A 19,639-nucleotide genomic window follows, 5' to 3' on the forward strand; every position below is an offset into this window, starting at 1 on the left:
TTGATCGCCTGCCCATGCCCATTGAAGTATGGGCAGTGAAAAAAGATTCATTGAACATAAATCCTGTATTCGTACTCATGAACTGGCTACCCCCATGGTGGTACATTTTATAGAAACGAGACATGGAGCACAGGATTTCAAATGGACAATCCTGGAGAAAGTGTACCTTCCAAGGAGGGGTGGATATTTTGAAGCTATGCTTCTTAAAAGAGAACAATAGGGGATCTTTCGATTGGACAGCTATAAGAATGGTCTGAATGAGGAAATCCAGTGGCACGATTTGCCCACTTTGTAGACAGTACCATATACAGGTTGGAGATACAACTCCCTGGGGGCAGACCAGTGAAGAGCAGATGAAGGGTGCAAATGGCCTATCTAACCACTTGTGACTCTCTGATAGATGGAACCCAGCCGTAGATAAAATCTACTAATTCTATCCCCCATCCTCCCTTCCCTCCATCTTTTTCATTCATTGGTTCACTTCTTCTTTGAGGAAATCTAAGACATATAAAAGTGACAGAGACACTTATAATGCACCTTTAGGACATAAGCCATTATCAACAGGATCTGGATGCCCACATGGGTTGCCTTATGTCTAACAACAAGCTGTCATGGCCACAGGCCCCAGAACACAAAAACCACACCATCTAGTGATGGGGGAATTGGTCACTTGACTCACTTATGTCCCTTTTGGGACCCATAAACACAGGGGCCCTGGCTGGATTCGGTCCTATGTGAGCAAGAACACTTTATTTCAGTGCAAGAGTGCTTTTATTTTATTTCAGTTCAGGAGTGCTATTATTTTACAAGAACTTTCCAGGAGCTGAAAGCCTTTATTCCAGAGAACATCCTCATATGCTGACTCATCGGGTGTGGCTCCCTAGACCCGGTCTTCATGTGCTGACTCATCGGGTGTGGCAGGCAGACTGAACCTGGTTGACGTGGCTTCAGAAGCTCAGCTATGTAAACTGCTCCATCCTTAAGGCCGGTGCTTCGAGTTACTGTGCACTCGCGTGCAATGTGACGCTCACCGCCGTTTGGACCAGTTTACTTACCTTTGAAACCAGGCGTTCTCCTGCATACTCACCTCCAGGAAACCGGTGCTTCATTGCTTCATCTGCAGACTCATCTCCTGACATCCAGTGATCTTGATCCCGACGCCGCAGCACTGCACTCCGCATCCATGAACTCGGACCCTGTGAAGAAGAAGAAAGACAAGGTTAGAACATCCGTCCTAGGGCCGCGCCGCATTTGAACCCCACGCACCCCCTAGTTAACAATTTACCAGCTACTGTACCGCTGCAGCTTCGTTCCTCATTCCCTCCGGCTGCCGCCTCGAGCTTCGCAGCTTCTGCCGGGTCGGCAACATCACCTGCAAGGGAAGAAAGCAAAAGAGCAAACATCAAAAGTGGAACCGAGAGCAATACAAGACAATGAACTTTACAATACAACAAAAACAGACGAGGAAAGGCAAACAGGAACACTTACCTGAAGTATAGTGGCTTAGTCGCAGCAGGACTGGACTACCACGTGCAAGGGACCAGTAAAGGAACTTTGTCCCGATCATACAAGCGCCCCTGCCAGAAGCAGCAGGAGGCAGTGCTCGCCAAAACTAATCAACAGGTGAGCTTTTCAGGGACAGCGCATCCCACGGGTACCACGGTTTGGGAGAAGGGGTCTGGAAGGGGATCAGGTGCACAAGCTGGCATACTCACGCCCCTATTCTCCACGCAGGAGCAGTCCCGAGCAGCATCACCTATTACCACCAGTCACCACATAAGCGCAGAGGGCGACGTCGGACCCAAGCGACCTCACCCCCGGGAGGGCTGCAACCGTGCCCCAACGCCTCCGCAGAGACCAGGTGAGCATAACAGAACGCAAAGCCTCTTTGAATCTCTGCCTGGGCGTTATGGAAACTTCTGAAATGAACTGGTTCGCCCGATTACTGGGAGAGTTACGGGCTGAAGTACATGCCAAAAGACAAGAAACCAATGCCCTAAGGAGGGATCTAATTGTCAACCGGGAGCGGACAGATGAACTAGCAAGGCAAATGCTCCAGGCACAGGCAGGCCAGCTCCCACTGCCGGGGTATGCCCCTCCTGCCGCGCCTCCACATCCCACGCCAGTACAGGTGGTTCTTCCAGGGGGGGTTTCCCTGGCCCCACCAGAATGCTTCACAGGCGATACAAATAAGTGCGCCATCTTTATGAATCAATGTCGCCTACATTTCTTGTGCAGACCTGGGGCATTCCCCAACGATCAAGCGAGAGTGGCATTTGTACTCTCATATTTGGGAGGTAGTGCAGCGGACTGGTCAATACCCTTGGTAAACCAGGAAGATCCTTTGTTTCGAGACTTCAGAGGTTTCCAGCGTGAAATGGAGAAACTATTTGCACGGCATACTCAAGGGCGGGCCCTGGACAATGAACTGTTATCACTACGGCAAGGTAATCAAGACTTACGAACATATATCACTTCCTTCAATCGTCTGATAGCACAAACTAATTGGCCAGAGGAGAAAAGAACTACACTCTTTTACCGAGGCTTGCAAGGGGAACTTAAGGACCTATTAGCCCAAGTAGGAAATCCCCCGGAAAGATGTACTGAATACACCGACCTGACAGTGCAGCTCGATCACAGATTGCAGGATCAGAAGATGGTCTGGCCAAGGCCGAGGGGCGGTCGGTCCTCCTGCGACCCCGTGAGAATCAAAACAAATCACACGATCAGTCCGAGACAATGCTAATCGGAGGCTTGCGGAAGCCCACTCACCAAGGCAGAAAGGGAGAAAAGGAGACAGCAGCAGATTTGTTTGTACTGTGGTAAGGCAAGTCACTATCTCCGAGTAATGCCCGGTGAAACCACCCAGGAAAGCAGTTGGAGCAACTGACAAGGGTGAAGAAGAACAGGACTTAGGAAACTCCAACGCCCGGCAAGCGGTGAAAAGGAACCTATACAGGCCTCATCCCTGTGCTCCTGGTAAACCACAAGAAACCATTGAAAATACATGCCTTGGAGGCATACATTGACAGTGGGGCTGTGGGAAATTACATGGACCAAGATCTGGCTACCCGGATAGACCTTCCTCTCTGACAGAAGCAGGTTTTGGAAAACCTCACAGCAGTTGATGGATCTCAGCTATCATCTGGCCAAGTGACGCATTACACCGAAAAGGTCACGCTTCTGTGTCAGGACGGACACCAAGAGGACACCACCTTCGATCTCATCGGCGCTCCTCAGTTCCAGATGATATTGGGAATGCCCTGGCTGGAGACCCACAATGCCAGGATTGACTGGAGTAAACGAGTTCTGACCTTTGCCCAAGACTGTGCCGACACCTGTTATAGCAAGGGATTCTCATTAAAATGTCTTACCAACCCAGGTTCATCGAAGAAAGAAACTATACTGGGCCTCACCAGTTCACTTCCACCTGAATATCCAGATTACCAAGATGTATTTCAAAAAGAGCAAGCAAACACCCTACCTCTGCACAGACCGTATGACTGCCAAATTGATCTGGTACCTGGAGCTCAAGTTCCCTGCAGCCGGATTTATGCCCTAACAGAACAGGAAAACCAGCATCTAAAAACCTACTTCGATCAGTATCTGGCAAATGGCTTAATTCGTCCGTCCAAGTCCCCTGCATCCTCGCCCCTCTTTTTTGTGCCTAAAAAGGAGGGAGACCTGAGAACTTGCATTGACTACAGAGCACTTAACCAGATCACGGTAAAAAACCAGTACCCTTTACTGCTTATCCAGGAGCTCTTGGATCAAGTCAAACACGCTCAGATATATACAAAACTAGACTTACGAGGGGCCTACCATCTAGTAAGAGTCAAAAAAGGAGACGAGTGGAAGACAGCCTTTCGCACAAAATATGGCCTTTATGAATACCAAGTTATGTCCTTTGGACTATGTAATGCCCCGGCGGTGTTCCAATTTTTCATGAATGACGCGCTCTGCGAACTGTTGGACGTCTGCGCTCTTGTCTATATTGATGACATTCTTATTTATTCGACCACCAAGGAGGAGCACGTCAACCATGTCCGGGCAGTTTTGGAGAAACTGCGGCAACACTGGCTATATGCCAAATTGGAGAAATGCTTCTTTCATGTGACAGAGGTAGAATTCCTCGGCTTTATTCTCACACCACGGGGCGTACGCATGGACACGCAAGGTAGACGCTATCCTTAACTGGCCCTCACCGACATCCATAAAGGGTGTACAGAGTGTACTCGGGTTCGCCAACTTTTATGGCCGGTTCATTCCTGGTTTCTCCCAGATCGTCCACCCAATCACCTCTTTACTACGGAAAAATGAACAATTTAATTGGTCCGCAGAGGCAGAGAAAGCCTTCCAGGAGCAAAAACAAGCATTTACCACAGCACTAATTCTACAGCATCCTCGACCAGAACTACCATACGTGGTCTAAACTGATGCTTCCAACATAGCAATGGGAGCAGTCCTGTCACAACGAGACCCTGAAACAGGTCAGTTTCATCCCGTGGCATTCTGGTCTCGCAAGTTTTCAGCCCCTGAATTGAATTATGCAATCACTGATAAAGAACTGCTAGCAATTAAGGCAGCGTTCAAAGCCTGGAGACATTATCTTCTTGGAGCTAGACATACAGTCGTCACGGATCATCGCAATCTACAATATCTGAAGACCGCTAAAGCGCAATCATCACGCCAACTCTGCCGGGCTCTCTTCTTTGCAGAATACAACTTTGTCATCACCCATAGACCCGGAGTACGCAATGGAAAAGCGGACGCCCGTCTCGCATGAGTGAGGGAGAAGAGGCATTCACTACACCAGACCCCGTGGCCATCATCCCTGAAGGAAGAATCCAAGGCATGATGGCTGCAACCACCACTCTAGACAACTTAAAATCTGACCTGCAACACTTGATGAGTCTACCAGCGCAACAGGAATGGCTAGGGAAGGGAGTCCGGTATACGATCGTGGACAACCTACTATACTACCAAGGACGATTGTACATCCCGGATAAGAAATTACAGAATCAAATCATCGCAAACTATCATGATTCATTAGTAGAAGGGCATCTGGGAATAGCCAAAACCCAAGCTAAATGAAAGAAAAATTACTGGTGGCCAACTTGGCGAAAGGACATTGTCCAGTTCATCACAACCTGTGGCACCTGTGCACAACACAAGTCCCAAAAACAAAGTCCTGCAGGTCTGCAATGTCCTTTAGAAGGACCCTCAGCACCTTGGGATACGCTGTCAATGGGTTTTTATTACAGACCTTCAATCCTGTAACGGATACAATACCATCTTAGTCGTCGTAGATCTGTTTTCCAAAATGGCCCACTTTATTCCCCTGAAAGGTCTCCCAACTGCTTCTACTCTGGCTACTGTGTTTTTGGAACAGATCGTCCGGCTACACTGGTTCCCATCAATATTGATATCAGACCGAGGAACTCAGTTTGTCTCTGCATTCTGGAAAAGGTGTTGTAAAATTGCCAAAATTGACCTCCGGTTATCTACAAGCCATCATCCCCCAAGCTGACGGCCAGACCGAACAGACTAACCAGACCCTCGAGCAATGCATAAGGTGTATGTTGCAACAAACCGAGGATACCTGCAAGGACATACTTTGGTTAGCAGAATATGCATATAACAACTCCATTCACACCAGTACGGGACAAAGCCCATTCTACATAGTGTACGGTCGACATCCACGGACATCCGTTTTTGACCCACTCGAATCATTAGAAATGCCCGCTGTAACTACCTTACACAAAACCATCACCCAGGTTTTTAAGGAAGCGGCAGAGCATCTTGCAAGAGCCAAAGAGAAACAGAAGCAGTTTGCGGATCGACACAGAAGGGAAGCTCCCAACTACCAAGTTGGAGACAAGGTTTGGTTAGCATCCAAAAACATCCCCCTGAAAGGACCACAGGCATTCCGTCCCAGATATCTGGGACCCTACACTATCAAGGCTGTGATCAACCCTGCGGCCATGAAATTAGAATTACCGGCCCACATGCAGATCCACCCAGTGTTTCATGTCTCCTGCCTAAAACCATTGAGACCAGGTACACGGATCGATACTACACCGGATCCCGAAATAGTTGAAGGAGAACCAGAATACTAAGTTAAAAGGATCTTAGACTTTAAGATGGTCCGGTCCAAGTTATACTACCTTATAGACTGGAAAGGTTATGGACCCCAAGATCGGACCTGGGAACCCAGTGAGCTTGTCCACGCTGTTTGAATGGATGAGACTCCCTGATTGGTTTCTTGGACCCTTCTTCTTCACCCCCAACTCTAATTCCAGATAAATGTGGAGGTTGTGGCTCCAGTTACGTGCTGAACCTTGGAGATTGGGTGAATGGTGAATATAACATTGACCAGAAAATAGAATGTGAGAAGCTCTGCTAGAATCTGTGACCTTCCAAAACCGATCCTGATTGCGAAGCTCTGACCTTGTGACTACGGAATCTGGACTTCCTATCTACCAGAGTGAAACCAGGACAGGTGCTTGCTTCCCCTGACTTGGCAAGTCCACCTTTATCAAATTCTCGAACTGTCTACTCTCAATAAATGCCTTGCATAAAAACACCCTGCCCAGGTGCTAATAAAGAAGAGTTGAGAACACTAGATCTTAGACAACTAGTAACTGACCTGTTCTATGACATACCCCTACTAAAGAAAATGACCAAATGAAGCCGGAAGGACAATGAAATAAGGCACCCACACTCTGAGGACTGTGTTCCTAGCTAAGAGCCGCCATTGGAGGCATACTGCAGCCTTTTTCCCACCAGAGCTGTGCCTCCCTTGGAATGTATCAGTCTGATAAGTACCAGAGAACATCTGTGTAACCACCTAGGGAACGTTTGTCCAACACGGGAGAAATCAATATGCCACTATTTCCAGTTGGAATCATCAATCGATCCCCTGGAAATCTATGACTGTGAGACACCTGAGCGTTCAACAGTCCTTCTGGAGAAGCCTCAAAGAACTTCCTGAGGGCTGGAGACCCAAGTGTTTGACAGCTCCATTGAAGTTGCCAGAGTGGTCCTGAGCAGAAGTTATATCCCCCCATTCAGACGCCCATTGTAACTGCTCAGCATGTGGACCATCTCATGCTCACCCGCTCAGAAATGTGTCCTTCTTCTCTGTTATTTCTAAAGCAGACTTGGATTGCAGTTGAGGTGGAATAAGCCTATTGGTCCTCCACCTTGTAACCTCACCCCATGCGAATACCCATTGGAGAACATTGACTGGACCAAGCCCTGATGTACTTAAATCAACCATGACCATCCTCCCTCCTTTCACAAATTGGAATATCCCGGACTCACCGACTGCATCACATTTACAACTTGCGGCATCATTCATAAAACACCTTTTCCTGGTAAATTAGACTATATAGCAAACCAGCGCACAACCTCAGTCAGAGATCCACCAACTTCTAAAATGTTTCAAAGAAAAGAACTTGTTATCCGTCATTCTCCACAAAGACTATGGAATAATTCCCCCAAACCTATTTGTCTAGTACCCGTCCTCCTCCAATTCAAGCGAGAACCAAAAACGTTCCTTGTCCTGCAGGACTGTTCACACATAAGCCTCTAATGAAACATACTCGTTGCACTCGGGTCTCATTTCTTAAAACCCTAATCACTGCTGTAATTTGGTCTCAAATAACAAACGGTCCTGCGCTATGAACTCATTAGTACCAGGTTTTGTAGGAGCTAGTCCTCTGTCTCATTGATATCCCAATCAATGAGACCAACTAGGACCCCCTATGCCAACCTACTCACCATACCCATGGTAAAAAGAGCAAAAGCAGGTGGTGCCAGCTTCCCTTACCTAGCTGCCCTGCACTGGAATGCCCTCCCCACTGCCCTGCGAGCTGAACCATCACTCACCGCCCTCCGCAAAACCTTGAAAACCACCTTATTTGCCTGATCACCATACCCCTGTCATGACGTCCATGGATATGTTAACTATGTTCATTTTATGTATAACCTGTATTACATCTCTGCGCTCCAATGTTGTAACGTATGCATAATGTAACTAAGCTTGCTGCAAGTAACAGCGCCACAATGCCCCTGGGCTGTCTGTGCGCTATATAAATGTAAAAAATAAAATAAATAAATAAATCCCAGGGCTACCTCACTGCTAAGTAACTTGGTACTTATGTTAGATCAGGCCACTGCTCTTCGGGGGCCAGGTCCACATTTGATATTTGATGCCCTAAATAAAATTTTAAAAACTTATATTTTATGTGGGATACATGCGGCTTAACTAATTTTGCAACCAGCAAACACTTGCATTCTGTTACATGTAGTTACATTTCCCATTTATGGTATGAGCTTAAATTCTCGTGGTGAAAACCGGGACTGGCAAACGTGTCACCCTTTTGGCGACTACGACGTGCACCCTCCTTACCTGAGGATGAAACCACCTTTCTTTAACAAGGGCTGCCTACATGAAGCTATTTAGTCCAGCTGCATGCCTGGAAATGCACTGTGACTGTGTCACTGTCTAGGACATAGACTCTTATTGGGGACATTACAGATGGATGCAGTCAAACCTGGGATACCTTCAACGATGAGAGTGGTCAGGGAATATGTCTCTGCATAGGAGCAGCCCAGTCCCCACCAGTGCAGGGATATGGGCTAATTTCCCACAAGACCTTGCAGAACCGTCTCAAAGCCTGCTCTAAAGCACCTTATTGCCAACTGAACCAGGAGGGGGTGCTGGGCACGGTCTAGGGCTGGCCCTGCATTAGGCTCATGTCTAGCTGCAAAGAAGGACTCCCCCAGCAGGGAATCCATGCAAGTCCCTATGCTGTAGCGTAGAGGAGCCCAGGTGCAGGTTTTCTCTGCTGCGCCTGAACGGAACGGTTGTATTAAAGCCTGGTCCAATTTCCTTTTGACACACCACGCCCGGGTGGGGGGGTGAAACAGAGTTCTCTTCACGAGCCAAAGGTCTGTGGAGTTTCCTCTGACACTGAAATTCTGGTCCAACTCGAACTTTACATTGAAATGCATGGACTGTTTGGACGGTCATAGCTAGAAACTGTTATGTTCTTTTTTTGGCGAAATCAAACAATGTTCTCAATTTTCAAATGAGGGCTTGAGGGGTAAGTTGCAGGCTTAGGCCTGCTCGGCAGAGCCCAGGTGTGTTTCACTGCAGAGAAGAGGCCCTCAATTGAGAAGACAGTACCTGTGTTGCTGCCTCTAGAAGAATCCCAAGCTGGATTCCATCCTCTGAGCTTGCGGGCTGCGCCAACACCTGACTCTAGAGAGCATCACTGCCCTCTGTGCCTGCTTCCCACAGGAAGATCCTCCAGAAATATGCTGACCAGGTGGGTCCAGAAAGTGGACAGAAGGTGGGTCAAAAGGCCTAGGGCAGTGGAGTAACTTTGCTGAAAATGTTGGGGGGGGTGGGGAGGGATTACATCTGAAGAAAAGGTGACCCAGCCAAATGAATGGGGACAAAATGGTGTGCCATGAAAGTTGGGGGGGACAAACACCCATGTACCCCCCTAAAATTATGCCCATGGCCTACGGTACAGCGTGTGACCTGGCCTGGCAGCTTTAGATTGTGGTAGCTTCTTGTTCCTAGTGTGGCAGAAATCAGGGTGTTTCTTATTCTGACTGTGGCAGCCACACCAGAAGGATCAAGTTAGTGGCAACTAATGCATTTATCTAGGTGTTGTGTGGACCTCTACATGCCCCCCCACAACCTCTTCACAGTGCTTGTCCTCTAGCTGCATGCTGTGTAGGTGGAAGTTCAGGCTCACGTTTACTAGTCATTGCGGCAGTCAGAATGGTCAAAAGGGTTATTTTATCTGGAATTTGAAGGTGAGCCGACAGCAGAGAGATGTGGGAGTTGGGGGTGAGATCCCTCCACTAGAGGCTTCTGTTCCTGGATGAGATGGTGAAGGCTCTGCTTCACTTCCTCTGTCTGCATAAAACAGGAGCTCTTTGAGATGGGGGCTGCTATCAAAGTTAAGTGCTATCTGAAATGGGCATTTCTATGCGGTCGCAGGCAGAACAACCAGCATAGTTCCCTTCAAAGGCCAGTCCATAAGCTGTATGCTGGTTCTGGTGGAAGAAAGGGGATGTGCTGGTGCAGGCTCTTGGAAAGCCCAAGTAAGGATGCAAGGGCCCTCTCTATTTTACATGTACTTGTTTAGTTTAGTTTAGTTGAGTTTGTTTATTTATAAAGCGCGTCCGAACCCTCAGGTAGCTGAGTATGACGATGGCTATGACACTGTTGGAGGTTGGGTCGCACATGGATACGGGTGGCCTCTTATGGGAATTATCTGCATAGGCCCACCTTTTCTGCTCTTCTCTTTATGAACTGCATTGTCAGATGAGGGAAAAGGGGGGAACTGAATGCCAACTGTTATCTGCCTTATTATCGGATGTTTACTTTATCTGAGATGGTTGAAGCGACTCAGAAGGGCTCGATAAATTATGCTAAAAACATGGGGATGCCACTTTTCAAAAGCATGTTGTCTTGTAATTTAGGGGTTGAGTGGAGGGCAGGACATTTTACTGGAGGGAGATTGTAACTGTGTGGTTTGAAATGGAAACCGCAGCGTTCTAAAAGGGCTGCTGGGCTACCTTGGGCAGAGCCCTGGCGGTCGGTCACTAAAAGCTGCCCTTCAGCCAGGGTACTGTCGGGGCTCACTAGGTCCCTGATGCATCCAGTGCGATTTTAGTCAAAGCCTTGTGAGTGTGGTTGGGACACCGTGAAAGAAACCTGCACAGGGAAACCGGCTGCTCAGCCAGCACCTGACTCCCAAAGGATAACTCTCACCATATTTGTATACCTGAAGTGCAGTTTGTTGTCACTTTCCTGCTTGGATGTTATCATACATGAAATAAGCGGAAAGGCTGGTGCAGTATGTGCTCCGAAGGGTTGCCTGCTTGAATCAGTGTCACAGATATGTCATATATAAACATTTGTTTTGTTCTTCTGTCCAAAAATGCTCTTTGATTTTCAGTAAAGTGTACATTGGTGCTATTTGTCCTCCTCCCATTTTTCACGTGTGCTCCATCCTGGGTAATTTCAGGGCTGTCTGAAGATGTCAGGGATAAGCTAACACCTTGAGGTCTGTCTTTGGCCAGCAAAGGCACATCTTAAATGAGACACCTTTAGGCTGAAAAAACTGGTTACTCGCTACGATATATGTGCATACTCGTATATGCAGGGGGTTAATAGCTACAGATTGTCATGGGCCAGGCATAGATCAGGGAAGCTGAACCCTTACACGCGCACTACTGTGCCAGGGTCATTTATTTACAGAATGAGGGCGATTTACTTGCTAATTGGATTACTTATATCTTGAGTCAGAAAGGGATTTCTGAACCAGAGATGGGTGGCCCAAAGTACATGTTTGCAGGGCCTCATGATGTATTGTTTGTTTGGGGCAGGTGGTCCTTGCTTAAGTCATCTACCCCGCCTTTAGGCCACGCCCAGCACAATTTGGCCATGCCCATTTCCAGATCCCCCGGCCTCTCGATTTTGAATCTCAATTAAAGCACTGGGTATCTTAGCGTCTGTGATTTACAAAAAACCACCATAGGTGTGGCTTCATGGAACTGTGGGCTCTCTGGAAGTGCCCTGCTGCACAGGACTGAGTTTTAGGAAGATCCTAGTGTGGCATATTATGATTTAGCAGGGTCATGGGGCCTCCCAGACAATGAAGAACCTCGGAAGGCGGGCTCTTAGGGTATTGCCAGTGGTCTGGGCCTCCTCATTAATGGGCAGATGCCATCTTCCCTCCTGGGCAGGTAAGCCCTTGGTGCCCCGTTCGCCCTCCCCATCACCCACTCGCCATTTCCACCTACTCCCCTCCCCACCCAAAGCCTGGCCCAATTTACCTGCAGCCGCCTCATCCCTCGCTGGTTCTAGGAACATTCACAGTTCTAGCCCTTCCTCTTTGCTGCCGTGGCCACCACAGAAAGGGAGAAGGGACTACATGTAGCTCCCCTCTCCCTACATTCATGTTGGCCATTTTGTTTTGTAGTTTTTTTTAAGTTGAAACCGTGCCATTTCTCAACTCATAAAAAAAGCTATTAGCACCCAAAAAGCATGCCGGGGTGCTAATAGCAATGCACCCCTTGATTGACAGGTATTACTAGGCCTGGTTATGGCCGGGGCCTACGTTATGGCCCTCGCTTCACTCTGGCCTGTAACTATGCCCCCTGGGCCATTACCTCACCTGCAAATGCCCACCCATCCCTGGGTTTACTACTTAAATATAACCAAGTATTACAAACATTACTTTGTAGTCATATTTCCAGAAATATTCAGGTAGTTCATGTTTTCCCTAAGGGAGATACTACTGTATGTGTGAGGTTTGGGTGTGCTATACAATTGACTGACTCAAAATGTAATGTTGGTTGTGTGGAGGGATATGCAATGTGTAATCAACTAGAACAGCGGTATCAATAACACTTAACTAAGGGAGAAAGAGAGAGTTGGGCAGGGCATTCCAAAGCTTAGGTGCTATGTGTGGGAAGCTAATGCTGCCAGCTTTGGCTCTTCTTATAGTAGGAACTTGGAGTTGGTTGGCATGGTGGCTTCTTTTGGGACGTAGGGAAGAATTATTGGTTATGGTTTCTGATAGGTAGGGAGGTGCCATTTGATTGATGCATGTGTGTGTGAGGGTGAGTATTTTAAAGTTGATTCTTTCATTTATGAACTATGCCTTCACCACATCAGTATTGCAATTATGGGGAGTAAGGGAACAGTGCATTTGCAGAGCTGCAATTCAATGCAATGCTGATCAAGACCTCAGACACTTATGTGCATGTTTGGGAGAGGGCAACTTATTAAGCCAGCAAGGAGAGAAAGGGCACATAATCATTCTTCTTTGCTTCCACCAATTGCTCACAACCTGCCGGCAACCCAAGCATACCCATTCCATTAGAGGACTGCTTGGCTGACTTGGCATTAGGGACAATGATATTAAAGTGTATGCCCGGCCCACAGGAGCAGAGCCCCTCTTCATTGGTGAAACTGAGCCTTTCTATTCTTTCTCCTTAAAAGGGAGCACATTTGAAAGGGTCCCATGCCTCTCCGTTTGCTGAGTCGCCAAGAAGGCAACGATAGATGATTGCTTGCAAGTCAATGGAGGGGAGCGTCATGTTTTTAGGGCGATGAAGAGCTGCTAAGAGGGCTGTGCCCCTGAAGTCTGTTGGAGGCATTTGACTTTGAATAGGTTTCCAAGAATGATGTCATCATCCAATTATGAGTAAGAGGAGATGTATGCAAGAAGCAAGCAGAACCTTTGAGGCCTTAAGTGTGCAGATATTTCGATATACAGAGTCCACCATGTGAGCAAGATTTGGATATATATCAGAAGTTAATGCATCAATAGAAAAGACAGGACTTTCCTGCGTGGGACAACATTAATGAAAACAGCGTCATTGAAACAGTCTAAGAGCATGACAGTGCTCCAAAAGAGAGAGAGGCATGTCCAATATGAACAGTGCTTTAAAGATTGAGACACACAGCCACTGATTGATACGACATCAGAAGTTACGCAGCTCACCACAAGTGAGTGAGAATGCCCTCTGGGGTAGGATATTTACAGCCAGTGAGTGACATTTTACTCCGAGGTGTGAGACTCATTCTTACTAATTGAGATTGTGCTCTCAGGGGGGAGATTCACATACAATGGCTGAGATTTGGATTCAAGATGTGAAACGTAAACCATAATGAGTAAGGCTGCGCTCCAGGGAGTGAGACCCATGCCGAATGAACAAGAAGACTCCAAGGCACGAGAGCCACAGCCAATGAGTGAAATGATGCTATATGGCGTCAGGCTCAAACCTGATCTGTGAGCCTTGAGGTGTGCACCTTTATAGCTGCACAAGCTTTAGGTTCTACAATCACGGCTTCAATCTGAACCACCAAACCTATCAAAGCCCTGTCTATCAACTAAACACAGTATAGGGAGTGTGCGCAAGATGTGGGTGGAGGTTGGGGGTTTCTAGTGAGGAGTTAAACTTTATTGACAACAAACCTTCCTTTAAAATCCACAATATGAAGAATGCCCAGACAGCCTGCTACCAGCACAAGCCCCTTACTCCCGCCTCAGACTTCACAACCGTCGTCCAGATCTTGGTCCTTTCCCACTTTGACGGAGCGTTAGAGACACAATAAGGAAAGAACTCAAAACCAGGTCTTCTCCCTGGCCTCAGATAACACACACACGTGCATTAAATTGGCCGCATCTCACCTACACTTCATGATGGAACTGAAGACCTCGCTGTTCAAAGAACACCTCATCGCCATGGACACCACAGATGGAACCTCTTTTCCTACACTCAGCTCCCCTTTCCCTGTCATCTATCTGTACTCTCCTTTTTGTCACACACACACACCAGCCCCTTCTGAAATGTAGAAAAAAGCTATTGGAAAATGCATTCCAGCCTTAATTACCACCTGTAAATTAATCAGTGTTTGTCTTCGAAGAAAGATGACCTGTTCTGTGAGCTTCCTTAAGTCTTACAGTTGAGGCTGAATGTTCTGTGCTGACGGTGAGCCACACATGGGGAGGAGAACACGCCATCACAACCTGCAACACGTGCGTGTGTTCATTTGGGTATACAGTGGGTAACTTAGCCTAGTGACAAAATATAGCAGAGGAGAAATCTAATTTGAACGAACTCGGGCCACTGTCTCGTGTGCATATAAACCCACTGGACACTGGTGGATATTGATCCAGTTCACCAACCCTGATGACCAATAGTAGCTCTTACCTTCTTTGCTGTGCCGGTCCCCACCGTCAGCCTTCCCACGGCTCCATGAATCGTTGGTGGGTGCCACTGATCTGCACTCTGGTGCTGTCACTGCATTCTCTAGTGGACTACCTTCCCAGTGCATCTCTGCTCCTCCAAATTGACTCTCTGCAATGGGCTGCAGGCCCTGACGTGATATCCTCCTCCTAGCAGGGGCTTCCAAATGGCTGAGTGGTGGTCTTTTGGCATGTGGCAATGAACAGCCAAAGTTGTCAGAGCCTAACGGGGTAATCATGCTCTGTTCTGGTCTCCCTGTTCTTTTTGTGTCACATTGGTCCTGTGGATTTCTTTGCCTTGAGGGCTCCATGGAGCCTTGGCATTTGCTTGGCGGTGGGCCCTGTTTGTTTAAGGTGCTACGGAACCTCAGCTCTTTGAATGTTGTCACTTCCTTCTGATTCTGCTCTGCGGACTTCACCTGCTCTGGTGGCAGAGCTGTGTATCTCTGGTCTCGCTGGTACAAGACAGAGCTGTTCAGCTCATTGACGGGTGGTAGCTCAGTATCGGGAGAAAATGTAATGAGCCAATCACTTTTGTCTTTCTTCGCTGGTTGCAGGGGGGGCACCGTGGCACCCCGCCTCCTTTGCTGAGCCAACTCATGGAACGATGTGATATTCTTCTTAGAATCCACAAGCTGTCCCTCAGTGATTTGCTGAAGGACAACAGGCAGCGCCCTTTCACCCAAAGGTTGAGAAGCAAATGCTCTGTCGAAAAGGTCCTCGAGGGGGGTCTTGTCAACTTCTTTGCTCAGAGCTGGACATGCTGGTTCCGGTCTTGAGGACTTGTTGAAAGTATCTGTTTCTCTAATGGGTATTGGCTGTGCTGTCTTGTTGAAGCTGATGTCCAGCTTTTCAGAGTTGGTGATAAATGCTGGTTTACCGAGGTCTTGAAGTATTGTCATGATGTTGGAGTTGGGATCAAGCTCTGCTTCATTCTTGGCATTCCGTAGAATGTTTGGTGGCTCCAAGAGGTCCCGATGAACATCTGTGCTAAGGCAGTTGTGGGAGAAGTCCTTCTGCTCTTTGACAGTTAGGGAGCATGGTCGCTCTGGCTGCACATGACTGACGTCTGATAATCTATCTTCAGACGTGTGCTTGAACGAATCTTGCTCGTTCAAAGGCCAGTTTGTGTTAATGAGACTGTCTTCCAGAGGAACGATATCTGGTTGAGCCTCAGGGGATGGGATCCCGTCGCTGAGGAATTCCCTGCAATAGAAGGAGACGGGAGTTTCTTCCAAGGTGAAGTCCGAGCTGCTGCTGATGGATGACGAGGCGGACAGTGTGCTTAAGGCGGGGTCTGAAGGGGAACTGACCTCCTGTCTGTGTTCTAGTTCAAGCTCCTCAAGGACGGTCTGCTCATTGGGAATGCCACGCTTCAACACCTGGTGAGGATGGGACTTGCAGCAGCGACATTGAACTGAGGTGTTGTTGGAATTGGCATCAACCTCTAAGGTACCAGAAACTTCTTCCTGGCAGTGTTGACATCCAACAGCCTGTTCTTCTGTGTCTGAAGGGGCTCTGGTGATGGGCCCTTCCTGCATCTCAGGTCGCAGTGAGAGGTGCACCCCGAGGGAGACATGCTGTAGGCAGATGTGGTTGAGGTTGCTCAAGATGCTTTTCTTTGATGCAAACATGTTGACTATATATCTTTCTGAACAGCTGTCAGATCTGCTTTAAATCTAATTCTTTAATCGTTCCTCAACACACCAGCATGGCAATGTGGATCCCAGTCAAGTGCCCAAATCATACACGTGCTTCAGTTTATTGGCTAACAACTTGGTGCCAAGAGCTGTGTTCCTGTATAATCCAGTCTTCAAAGAATCTTTAGGTCCAACCTTTTGCAGAAGTGAGATTTGCGAATTTTGGATCAAAAGTGAACTTTCTAGAAGGTTGAGGATGTCCAACAATACGACTCCATTTAAGAGTAAGACTGTGCTTTAAGGGGTGGACATGAGCCCTGTGAGAGGTCTCTTTGATGGGCTAACTACTTGGGGATCTGCAAGCACCCAATGGATTGACACCCACTTAGTAGCCTCAGTCTAATACCGAGCTCTGGGTAAGTTTGACACCAATCTCCAAAGCTAGTAAGCCTGTCAGCTGTTAGAAATTGTTGATACTTGTCAAATGTGAGCAAAACTGGGCCTTCTGCATTACATCTGTGTGGAGGGATGCCTCAGCGAGATAGAGATGACTTGGCTGGGGGTCTGGGCAAAATATTAAAAACTGGAGGTCTCGGGGAGATATCAAAGACATCTATGTTGTTGTGTCTTTGTTTCAGTCTCACAAGATGCTGTGGCTACTTGAGGCTATTCAGCAAATTTCCAAGCAGGGTTTCGGTGGATGTTAGAATATTTCCACTTTCTGTACTTCAGCTCAATGAGGACAACACCTGCGGCAGCAGCTGAAGAGGATCCCGCTGCCAGCTGCAACTGAATACAGCCCCTGAAAGACATTCAAAAATGAGGTCACTTAGAGATGCTGAGTCAAAAGCCCAGGGCGAGACCTTCTCCACAGATCCATCAGAAATAGACAGTCACATGTTCAGGGGCAATGGTAGGGGGCCGCCCATGCGCACACTATCATCGACCATGAATATAATGCACACCATAGACTGGGTTGTCTCTTGGCACTTTAGTAACAGCTGTTCATGTAATACTTATCATGTTAGCAACCACAGCAACCTGAAAGACTGAACAGTTGCACTACCCACTGCGATATCAACCTGGGCCCTCAGCCTATACACGTCTTTTGCTCTTGTGCGCCTGGCTGCCACGTCTGGGTTTATCGCTGAGGGTGTGACAGCCATCTGGTTGTATAACAAAGGGCGGAGCGTAGATGGCTGACTCTATAACGAGTGGTGGGGCTAGATGACTGTCTGGCTTCTGCCAATAGTAGAGTGGGATGCATGTCTGGCTTTATCACTAGGCATGTATTTTCTGCATGCCAAAGGAAGAGCAGATATCTATTTATTTATTGATTGTTTTATTTATATAGCGCTTATACACAGGTGAAGTGCTTCAAAGCGCATCACGGCGGGAAGGGAACAAGGGAGTAACAGAAATCATTCTCAGGCCTGAAGATTCTGAATGATCTAAACAGAGAAACTATACTAGGTCTGACAACATTTCTCCTAGTGCAAGTGCATGAAGTATTACAGTTGCGACCAAGTTTGGGAGGGGGGTGCGAGAGAAGGTGGGGGGGACAGGACAGAAAAACTAACTGGTCCTAGTACATTTAGGTAAAGCCTACGTACAGACGGAGGTGCGGGCAAGGGGCGAAGGGGGGAACAAAACGAGTCTGGTCCAGCAGGGCCCTGGGTTAAGTGCAGAGAGGTTGCCCCACTCATGGAGCGTAAGATGAAAGTGCAATAATGCTGTACAAAGTGCATCGGCCCGGAGGCCAGTGCAACAAGACTGGCAGAGGTGGGGGGGCCTGGGACCTGTAGGCTCTGTAGGTGAACCGGGCAACCAGTCAGCAAAACTGAACATGGTTAAGGGGGAGAAGAAGGGTGGAGAGAAAAGAAAGGAGGCTAGGGAGGGCGAGGGAGAGAGAAGGAGGAAGAGAAAAGGAAGGTCTTGAGGAGTTTCCAGAACTTAAGCTGCTCTGGCTCAAGACGGAGAGAGGCAGGGAGATATACGGTGTAGATGCATCAGCAAAAAAGAGATCCATGTCTACACATTCTGGGGAAAGGACATGTTTGACTTTATTACCAATGGGGCTCAAAGTCTGTTTATCACGAATTCTAATAACAGGGATTTCCTCGTTTATGATCAAGGCTGAGGGTAGACCTCAAGGAGAGCGGGGGCTCTCCACCCCCCCCTGATAAGATCAGAGGGAAGTCAGGGTTTTTCATGGGTGTGGTTATTATCATCAAGGCCGAGTGCAAATGTCTGACTCAGGTAATCCCATGCAAAACTCCACCCCCTTGTGGACAATCTAAGCCTGCTGTGCCCCCAAAAAAACCCTCTCCCCGTATTAAGGGCTGTTCAATGCTGTGGCCGTAAACCCGTGTCGCCCACCCCCTCTCCGCCTCCACAAGCAAGCCATGCATATTCCTCCACGCTTCACCCCAGGGCAACCTATCAAGGTCCCTTGCCCCGCCCAGATGTTGCCCGCCTGCAGCTCTTGGCAAACAATAGACCGCAGCCTGGCCCCGGGTTAGGTCATCAGAGCCCGGTATCGGCCTCTTGCTGGCCGGTGAGTGCCCTTTGCCCTCACCTCAACGTCATCATCAAATCTCCCGTCCCTCTGCTCCACCCGGCCCCCACCCAGCCCAACTCAGTATCATGCGCTCAGACTCTCCCCGAAGCATCCTCTGTGCCCCACCCAGGCCAACCCGCCCCCCTCCGCGCCCCCTAAGCCCCTGCTCTCAGCATCATCCAAAGCGTGGCTGGCCTCAGCATCGACAACCCCAGTATTGGCCGCGCTCACCTCAGCATCTTCTGACCTCAGCCGCCAACTGCTCTCTGCACCGCGAGCATCCTCTGCCACCAGCCCGGCCCGCATCTGTTCCCAGCACAGCATCATCTGCTCTCATCCCTCCCAGCCAATGAGGCGGCGCTGGGAATGAACCCTTACACTGCCGGTCGGCGCCACAGATTGATCACTAAAGTGAGGCACAGACATATGATATGACGGGGCTCAGGTAGTCCCAGAGATTACACTTTCGGTTGAACTCGCAGTGCCAGAGAGGAATCCTTCCGGTGCCAGAACCATGGTGTTTTGATCCGAGATTGCCAGATAGGATCACTTTTTGTGTCAAGATCCACGCAATGCTCTCGATTAACCCATCCCTTACCGGGGAACGCAAGGATGTGTGCACAGTGCCGCGGGTTAAAACGTCCACA

At 48.3% G+C, this 19,639-nt stretch overlaps 1 protein-coding gene across 2 annotated transcripts in view; it reads right to left on the reverse strand.

Moving 5' to 3' along the window:
* RUSC1 (RUN and SH3 domain containing 1) overlaps positions 1 to 19,348 on the reverse strand; it is a 382,086-nt gene extending 362,738 nt beyond the window's left edge. The window contains exons 1-2 of one of the 2 annotated variants that reach the window (XM_069650039.1): positions 19,224 to 19,348; positions 14,758 to 17,234 (exon numbers count right to left, since the gene is read on the reverse strand). In XM_069650039.1, the coding sequence (XP_069506140.1) occupies positions 14,758 to 16,426 (1,669 nt within the window). In that variant the 5' untranslated portion in view covers positions 16,427 to 17,234; positions 19,224 to 19,348. The remainder of the gene's footprint in view (positions 1 to 14,757; positions 17,235 to 19,223) is intronic. The other variant, XM_069650043.1, reaches the window with a different exon arrangement.
* Positions 19,349 to 19,639: the final 291 nt, after the last annotated feature.

This window comes from Ambystoma mexicanum, chromosome 1p, assembly GCF_040938575.1.
Source record: "Ambystoma mexicanum isolate Mex_15411 chromosome 1p, UKY_AmexF1_1, whole genome shotgun sequence".
In the NCBI taxonomy this organism is placed as follows: Eukaryota; Metazoa; Chordata; class Amphibia; order Caudata; family Ambystomatidae; genus Ambystoma; species Ambystoma mexicanum.